Raw genomic sequence first — 7240 nt, forward strand, 5'->3', positions numbered from 1 at the left:
TATATATATATATATTCACAGAGAGACATGACAAAATTTATTATGTATCAGGATAAACTCTCTGAGATGTATGATCTCATTTTCAAGGGGGAGACCTGTAGACTTACCTGCAGGAGTTTTACAGAACGTACCTTGGTGTCACTGCAGTATGTAAAATCCCTGACTTTTTCTCCATTGGCTAACACATACTGGGGTGGTGAGGGCACACCAAACACCCGCAGCCCTCCCAGGACCAGACCGTCCAAGGCCCCATTCAGCCTGAGAGGATCACTCACAATCTGACACTGAAGTAGAACAATTTTCATTTTGCTTTTGTATAAATCTATCATTTAGCAAACTGATTTTTGACTGAAGTTGGAAAGTAGCACGCAGTACTCATGTCTTTCCTACCTGTCCCGCAGTGAAGATAATGTAACAATAGTTTCCCATTTCATAAGTGTCAAGACTGTCCCCATCATCCCAGAACAAGCTGCCCCAGGCCCAGCCGCCCGCTGATAGTGCCACAGTCAAGAAGAAAGGGTTTCTACGTGAGGCTGTGGTTGTTAAAGCAGGCTCCTTCACAAGAAATGAAAGATCAACCAAAACATGATGAAATTATATAAAATGCACTCTCCTTCCAAAGTATTTCAGCTAGTTATTAACATTAAGAAGTCAGTCATGCCGTCATTATAGTAGTATGTCGATACTACACTGGCCTCAAACACAATTCTGCTAATTGTAAGTAAAAGGTGTAAGGAAAGTACTTGTTTCAGTTATGTATTTAAGTTTTCCCATCCTCAAATATTTTATTAATAATTCATCTACCACAATTTGTCTCTCACTGAACCATAGATGAGAGACACACCTGCTGAGGGAGAATGTGCCCCTCTCTCACATGGACGTTGATGGTGTCAAGAGGGGCTGGCAGGAGCATGTACTGACCCTTACTGCGGAAAGGCTGGCCCTAGGGAAAGCAAAACAGGACATTGTGACCTTTAACAGTTAACAATCAAATAACAGAGTGAACATTTGTGGTGAACTTTGGCTTGAGCCTCATATGCCAGTGGTATTGTGAGACGGAAAGTTGAATAGGGTTGAGTGACTCACATTGTGCAGACTATACCAAGTGCCGGGGGGCAGATAGGCAGTCAACTCTACTACCCCTTTCTCTAAAACTGGGCTAATGAGAAGTGAACTCCCCCACAGGAACTGTCGGTCTATGGTCTGACAGTTAGGATCTGTGGGAAACCTAAGAGGGATGGATACACGGGGAGCAAAAATAAAATGTTACAGAAAGTTAGAATTGGACAGAATGCATACAGGCACTTTATGTAGGGCAATAGATAATAAAAATAATTGTGAAAAAGAAGAAGACACATACTCCATGAAGAGTGGCCTGGCCACGGTGTCAGCAGAGGTGTGTGCATGATGGAAGAGTGTGTAGAGGAATGGGAGAAGGGAGTAACGAAGGTTCAAAGCACTCCGCATGGCACTCTGGGCATTCTGCCCAAATACATAGGGCTCTTGAGGCTAAGGGACATACACACATAGAAACGCACAGACAATATGAAGAGATAGAGTTACATCTCTTTATAATGCAACACAGGAACTGCCCTAGACACTGTAAAAAACACACAGGACCTCTATGTCATCATTAACCCCCGAGAACTGTTATAAAATACGTTTGCACATATATATGTGACTAAACATACAAGTTTTCAAACACATACAAAGATACAGTGCACACACAGGCAAACACACAAACAACATCTGCCTCACAGCATTTGGCTTGTCATTGTGGTTCCTCATAAATGGGTAGAAGGCACCAAGCTGCATCCACCGTACACACAACTCTTCAGTGGTGTTCCCTCCAAAGCCACAGATGTCTGCCCCCACCAGGGGCACCCCAAACAGGCCGAACTGCAGCACCGCTGGGGGTTGACAGGTGCAAAAGGTCAGTCTAAATCTATCACACAGTCTGAGGTCACTTCAAAAAAGACTGAACTTTTATTTTACCACAAGCAGGTTAATCCAGCATTCAAGCAAGACCTATTACTCTATTTCAGGTAATGGACTACTGCATACATACACAAAGCTTTCAGAAAGTACATCACCTCACCAGGGATGGAGTATCGAAGCTGCTCCCAGTCACTCCTGACGTCTCCTGTCCACACTCCAGCAAAGCGTCCAATGCCAGGGTAAGAGGAGCGCGACAGGACAAAGGATCTCTTCCCTCGTACCTTTGTAAGAGCACTGAGGATGGCAACCAACCCCAGAATGACAAATATCCAAAGCCAAAGAACAACAATACTCAGTTCAAAACTGAAATCACCATGTTACAACTCCAAAATGCGCAATAAACATATGTGGAAACCATTAATAGCAATTAAAATTTCATTGAGCTATACTCTGAGGTGTTTTTATGCAACACAGTCTTGACATACTGTACTTTTAAATACCTACAGTAGTTATCACTTTAATGGCTTGCATTAAATGCCAACTGCTGCTATAAACTTACTGCTTAATTTTACTCTGCTACTCATAGTCACATAATCCAACTCTTGCAAAGTGCATTTGATCTAACCTGTGGGTGGAATATGCTTCTGTCAGCCCGTACATATTGTGTAGGTTGTAGTGAGTAGACAGCTTCTGCTGAGCTGACATGCAAAGAGTTCCTGAGTTCAACTGGCCTCCAACCACCCCTGTTTGTACGACAGTCAGAGACGCACACAAGTGAATGCAAATAACTGGATTTAACAATGAACAGATGAGCTATGCATCTATGTTCATTTACATGGTATCTTGTAAGAGCTATGTATCTATGTTCATTTACATAGTATCTTGTACAGTACCCATATATCACTCGAACATATACAGTATAATTAATTGTAAATTTAATGTGCTACACTGATCCAGTATACATACTGGGTGTGTAGGGTGGATTCTCAAGATCACTGTTAGGACAGCCCTCCACTGAGCCCTGGACAAAATTGGCTGGTTCATTCATATCCTGGGGGGAGCATGGAGTATAAACAACACAGGACGAGTTATTCTTTTGTGATTTTAACATGAAAACTAAACTAAACACAGCCACAGAGTTCATTTTAGACCTTCCAAACATCCTATATATGGTAAATGGACTGTATTTATATAGTGCATTTTTCCACAGTGTGTTACACTGGCCAAAGCGCTTTACAGGAGATCATACGCCATTCACCCATTCACACACCGATGACGACAGGCTGCCACACAACGGCGCTAGTCAAGCCACCGGGAGCAATTTGGGGTTCAGTGTCTTGCTCAGGGACACTTAGGCATGCGGGGAGACCAGGAGTCGAACCACCAACTTGCTGGTCAGGAGACGACTGCCCTACCTCGTGAGCCACAGCCACCCTTATATATCTAATTTTTTCATTATAGCAATGGCTAAACTACTTGTGTGTCTGTGTGTGAACATACAATCCACAAACCATCCACAGGCACTTTAGAATGAAAATCTCTGATGCAGTCTTCCCACCACTGCTTGGTCTTTGGGTTGGTGAAGTCAGGAAAGGCTGTTGGACCAGGCCAAACCTTAATATGGCAATATATATATATATATGATACATGATATGGTAATGCACATGAAAACATAAGACACACACTGTACACAACTCATCAAGGGACAGAAAAGCATAAACCCCTAGAAATAGAAAGGTCTGACCTTCCCTATCAGGATGTGTCCTGTAGCATTTTTAATGAAGACATCTTGTTTTAGTCCATCATCAAAGGGAGGATAAGTTCCAGGGGGGCTGGTGCTGCTGATTCCTGGGTCCTGAGGCAGAAACCAGGACAGAAGGAATCAGTCACAATTTAAGAACCTTTTGCTGCCATCTACTGGAGATACGTCATTACTGATTACTTAGTTTTGGTTAAGCAGTTCATGTCATGTGTTTGCATGTGTGTTTTCTTTCTGAGATCTTTTACACTTAAAGATGTCACACCAGAATCAGGATGTACTTCATGCCTCTCTTATGGAACTCCTCCACCATCTCTGGGAGGTCCCCAAAACGCCAGGTGTCAAAGGTAAAAATCCTGCGCTTATCTGCATAATCCAGATCATTCCACTGCACATCCTGATGGTGAGAAAAGTAAAATAATCTTAGGAACAATGATAGTTAATGAGGAGTCCTGATGCATCTAAAAATTATGTGAACTATGTGAATTATCTGTCAGCTGATAACAAATTATGACATTCACCAAGTGTTGGTTGGATTCACAAACGCTGGCAATGTTGATTTTAACCATTTTATATTAAGAGTTTTCACACACTTACAAAACCTCTCTAATCATGGAAAATAGCCTGAAAGCATAATTTACCAGGGGAAAGTCATCACTGTGCATGCGCTGTGCAACCTTTCGTGTTGTATTAGTGGTTGTGTAACCCCAGCGACACAGATGAAAGCCCAGTGACCAATACGGGGGCATCATAGGATAACCTGGCATAGATAAATGATAATATAAAAACTCATGAACAGAGCCCCTCTTCTCCAGGTTGACTGAAGGCTCCTTCAAATATATACACACCAACATTCTTTTAAAAGACATACCAATGACCTGGAGGTACTCAACATTCTTTTAAAGTTTTCCCCTAAAAAATTACAAGTGTATTTTGTTTTTATACATGGGCCTGTTACTGTTGCCAGCTGGTAATGTGTTCCTGTATTTCAACTCTGAAAAGACATACCAATGACCTGGAGGTACTGTCGTATAACACTTTGGGGGTCAGGACCCAAGAAAATGTACAGGTCCAGGATTCCACCAGTGGACACCCAGGTGAGAGCGGGAGTTGGCTGCAATCAGATCTCTACGGAGACATTAGGAAGACATTCAGTGGCAATACGAATCCTCATAATCTAGAGAAAATCATGTCCTATGGGAAGTGAATGAAAAAACTTTGCAGTGGGATGCTGGGTGTGTCTTATGCAACAGATAGCTCAGTACCAATTGCGTTGCTATTCAGAAGGAAAACTCCATGTGCCAGGCCATCCCCTTCCTGTACTACATAGAATGGATGGGAGCCATAGAGGTTAGCATCAGCCTGCACAGAAAACAGTGTCAACATTTACATCCTGAACAAACAATAGGAAAAAGGGAGGAATGACAAAAAATGTAATAAGAATCTTTCTGCAGAGACAGCGAATCCTAATATTTTGGAATGTTTGAAGTGGCATTAATGAAGCAGTAGGGTGTGACTACATTTTATCGACATCACTGGCATGTCCTATAGACTAGGGGTTCCTAACATTTTTGGCTTCTGACCCTTTAAAGTGTTGCAATGACTGATGAACAATGATGTCGTGTAAGCAGTTCAACCAAAGAAAGATGCTCCCTTCTCTGAGTTCATTAGTTTTGTTTTATTTAGATTTAGTAAACCTGAAGAGGTTAAACTAATTTGTGCTGCAGGAACACTTTTTTTTTTTTTTACTGTTTCACATTTTGTTAATTATTTCATGAAACTTTATATTTTGCTCGTGGCCCCTTGAGATGTTCACTGCAACAGACTCACATGAGGTGCCATGTCTCTGTTCCAAAGAGTCAAGGAAGTCCAGTTAAGGTCCAGGCAGAGGGAGGTATAATGCTCCCCCAGGCCAGATACAAAGGAAGAGGCCAGTGTGGTGGACAGCTGCAAGTACTGGTCAGCAAACAGCAGGGGAGCCACTGTCGTGTTCACACTGAACAGGCAAGAACGAACGAAGAAGCATACACTATGATTATCATCACTACTAATTTCACCTTTTTGAATTAATAATATATATTAAGATGTTTTTGTTCTCAAGATGGTTATTAGTCAAATAAATACTAAAACAAAATACACAAATATAGCATAATTAACCAAACTTAAAGGAAAAAAAAACCCAAGTAGAAAAGATACAAAGGGGGTTACAATGCATTCATAAAAGCACAGGGTACCAGTTACAATGATATGATCCTACTGACCAGCAATTAATAAAGTCTTAATGTACATCAGTTGCATCATATTACTATAAGAAAAAACTATACAGAATGGTGCGTTTACTTGTCTCACATACGTTATAAATCACAGGCATAAAAATATATATTAAAGAAAAATGAAATGTAAAACACTGTATGAATTGTATTAACCTAACTGTATGAAGGAGTGTCTGACTCCTGTAGGAACAGGCAGGCTGGTGACAATGCTTGACATTAGTAAGGTTATATAGATGGTTCTGTGATAGCATCTATATAATCTGACACAGCTGACAACTGAACAGAACTACTCACATCACCCTTCTGCTGGATTTTCGCCGAACTATGAAGCCAAATGGGTCAGATTGGAATTCAGTGGTGTAGAGGGCATCATGGGTATCAGCTTTGCTCTGAGGAACACCAGCTGGGAGATTTACTTCATATCGTGGAGATGATGGGTCCTTCAACTGGAGAGAAAACACATCAGCTTACTTTATTACCACCACATCCTAATGAACCAGCAGTAGAGGGTTTGATTTCTTGATCACAAACCTATGAATGAACAAATAAAGTCTTTATTATTTTCTCAATAATCATCTATACACCAGAATATTTCAGGGTTTGTTGATCCTTTGGAATCATGGGAAATTAATGCTCTTAAATCATCATCATATGTAAAAAGAAAATGGGAATAATTAACTACTACTCTCAAATAATACAGCTCACACAGTTCTTAATATTTTTGAATTTGCCAAACTCACTAGCCACAGGATGGCACTTCTGCACTATATTTTACATTCAAACTGCATAACAGTTTTCTACACCTAACATGCAAATTAACACAGATGTCAAGTGGGCACTCCTTCACTTCATCACATATTTTTAAATTGTTCCAAAGTATTAGGTTAGGTACTCACAGTAAGGTGCAAGGAGCCCACAGTCTCCTCAATGACTTCTAGATTTAGAGTAGAGATATCTCTGGGGAGATAGGAGGGGAGGGCACGAGTAAGAGTGGCAGCCTGTCCTCGCCTGGTGGGAGTGAGGGGACCCATACTGTAGCCAGGGTACCAGCTGGGGTAGAAGCACCAAGGTGGTCCTGCAGTGTTAGGCAAAGGGACATAGCAGCATCCCCTCTCCTCACACTCTCTCTGGCTGAGAAGCCTGTCCCTGGCACAGTCAAATCGACTCTCTGGGGCCATGGTGCATTTAGTATCTATGGAAATATCAGTGTCTTGAAAGTTTTCTATGTGAATTCCCCTTTTCTTCACTGAACTATTCTGTGGTTTTGTTG

General features: G+C 41.4%; 1 protein-coding gene across 1 annotated transcript in view; it reads right to left on the minus strand.

Moving 5' to 3' along the window:
• The window catches only part of gaa (alpha glucosidase), a gene marked incomplete at its 5' end in the record, with an annotated part of 7579 nt that extends 344 nt beyond the window's left edge, over positions 1-7235 (minus strand). The window contains 18 exon segments of the mRNA XM_020616416.1: positions 132-284; positions 391-555; positions 845-943; positions 1087-1228; positions 1361-1509; positions 1759-1910; positions 2099-2232; positions 2564-2681; positions 2905-2989; positions 3439-3552; positions 3683-3793; positions 3963-4094; positions 4339-4457; positions 4706-4825; positions 4963-5059; positions 5528-5693; positions 6265-6416; positions 6867-7235. Of these exon segments, the coding sequence (XP_020472072.1) occupies positions 132-284; positions 391-555; positions 845-943; positions 1087-1228; positions 1361-1509; positions 1759-1910; positions 2099-2232; positions 2564-2681; positions 2905-2989; positions 3439-3552; positions 3683-3793; positions 3963-4094; positions 4339-4457; positions 4706-4825; positions 4963-5059; positions 5528-5693; positions 6265-6416; positions 6867-7235 (2577 nt within the window).
• Between the last annotated feature and the right edge of the window lie 5 nt (positions 7236-7240).

Source organism: Monopterus albus, unplaced genomic scaffold, assembly GCF_001952655.1.
Source record: "Monopterus albus unplaced genomic scaffold, M_albus_1.0 scaffold174.1, whole genome shotgun sequence".
Lineage (NCBI taxonomy): Eukaryota > Metazoa > Chordata > Actinopteri > Synbranchiformes > Synbranchidae > Monopterus > Monopterus albus.